This window comes from Monopterus albus, unplaced genomic scaffold (assembly GCF_001952655.1).
Source record: "Monopterus albus unplaced genomic scaffold, M_albus_1.0 scaffold2725.1, whole genome shotgun sequence".
NCBI lineage: Eukaryota > Metazoa > Chordata > Actinopteri > Synbranchiformes > Synbranchidae > Monopterus > Monopterus albus.
Window position 1 is genome coordinate 1 of NW_018130597.1, and position 1,504 is coordinate 1,504.

A 1,504-nucleotide genomic window follows, 5' to 3' on the forward strand; every position below is an offset into this window, starting at 1 on the left:
AAGTTTCTTACTTTGTGGCGTAACCCATGCTCAGCATACGGTTGGTGAGATGTCTGTCGTCGCCAAATGTGCAGTGAGTCCCCAGAAACATCTGATTGTACCAGGACTCCAGAAACTGCTGGAGGAGGTCATTCCTGTACAGTCCTTCATCAAACAAAAGAAATATTAGTTACACTGAGTTAAAACTCTGCAGTAAAACCGGGACTACCATTGCTGGGCATGTTTGAATTGTTTACATACCCAAAGGACCACTTATGCAGGACACACAGTTGAAGAAGGACTGGCAGGACCTTTCAATGTTGAAAGCCATCCAGTACCTAAGACTGCTCATGAAGCTGATGTAAGAGTCTTTCAGGTTAAGGATCATCACATCCCCTCCCACAGCACCGTACTTGGGGTTACTCTCCAGCACCTTACAGAGCTCCAGTGTGGCCAGAGGGTCCAGTTTAGTGTCAGAGTCACAGACCTGGAGGGGAAAGAGAATCATGTAATTAAAACTGTAGACTTTCATTTTCTCTTCATAAAATGACCTTAACTGTTGTAGATGAGAAAATAAAAATAAATACCTGTATATAGTCAACTGATGACCCGAGTGCTTTAAATGCTGTGTACATCACCTCCCGTTTGCCGCCCCACTTCTGCATGATGCACACACACCTCTTGCTCTGGATCAGATGTTCTACCTCTTTTTGCTGTGGATCCACTCTTACAACATTGTCAGCATCCCCACACGAGCCGATTGCTGCAGCCATTTCCACATCCTGCATGGCCTGGGTGGGGTCCCATGTATGGTAATTGTTCTTCCACACATAACAGCCAGGATCCTGGTCTGCAAACACCTCTCTGAACATGTTCATCATATAGCGGTCATCATTTGAGTTCCCATCTACCACCATGATGATCCGCAGCAGCTCAGGTGGATAGTTGAGGGCCCTGATGGAGTTGAGACACTCTCTGAGATAGACAGGATCCTCCTCGTAAGCTGATATAGTGAACCCGATGCTTTTGGTAAAGGTGCATGGGTCTGTGCGGGCTCTCATTCGCTTGTGCTCAACATAAGCAAAGAAGCTTTGGACCAACACATGCAGTGAGAGGAGTAATCCATAAAAACCAAAGGAGATGATTCCATACATGGAGGTCACCACTTGGAAACCTTTGACATAAGCCCACACCATCACACCCACGACCAACAGAGCAAAGAGGAACGTGAGAACGACGCGGATTATTGTGCCCAGCTTCTTCAATAAAAGTTTCAGCTCCATTGCGTTTATTTACCTTAGAGACACAAAGACACCACATGTTAGTATGGTCTGTACATGCATAAACAACGGTTTCCTACTGATTCTGTCATACTAAACATACACAGACAATCATGGTGCTGTGGTTTGGAAAAAGGACATTAAATGGAATTTGTTCTTTAACAAGAAAAACAATGAAGCTGCCAGCCTTGTAAATGCTTTAACCTCTGCCGTATTCTTTTAAAAATCCTAGTCTGTTAACTGAT

At 44.6% G+C, this 1,504-nt stretch overlaps 1 protein-coding gene across 1 annotated transcript; it reads right to left on the reverse strand.

Annotated features, from left to right (window-relative positions):
• Nucleotides 1–7: 7 nt before the first annotated feature.
• On the reverse strand, nt 8–1,271 carry LOC109954038 (hyaluronan synthase 1-like). The gene is made up of 3 exons (XM_020589462.1): nt 567–1,271; nt 241–466; nt 8–144 (listed from the first exon to the last, which is right to left on the reverse strand). The coding sequence occupies exons 1-3, from the start codon at nt 1,260–1,262 to the stop codon at nt 8–10; spliced, it is 1,059 nt and encodes a 352-aa protein (XP_020445118.1). The 5' UTR covers nt 1,263–1,271.
• Between the last annotated feature and the right edge of the window lie 233 nt (nt 1,272–1,504).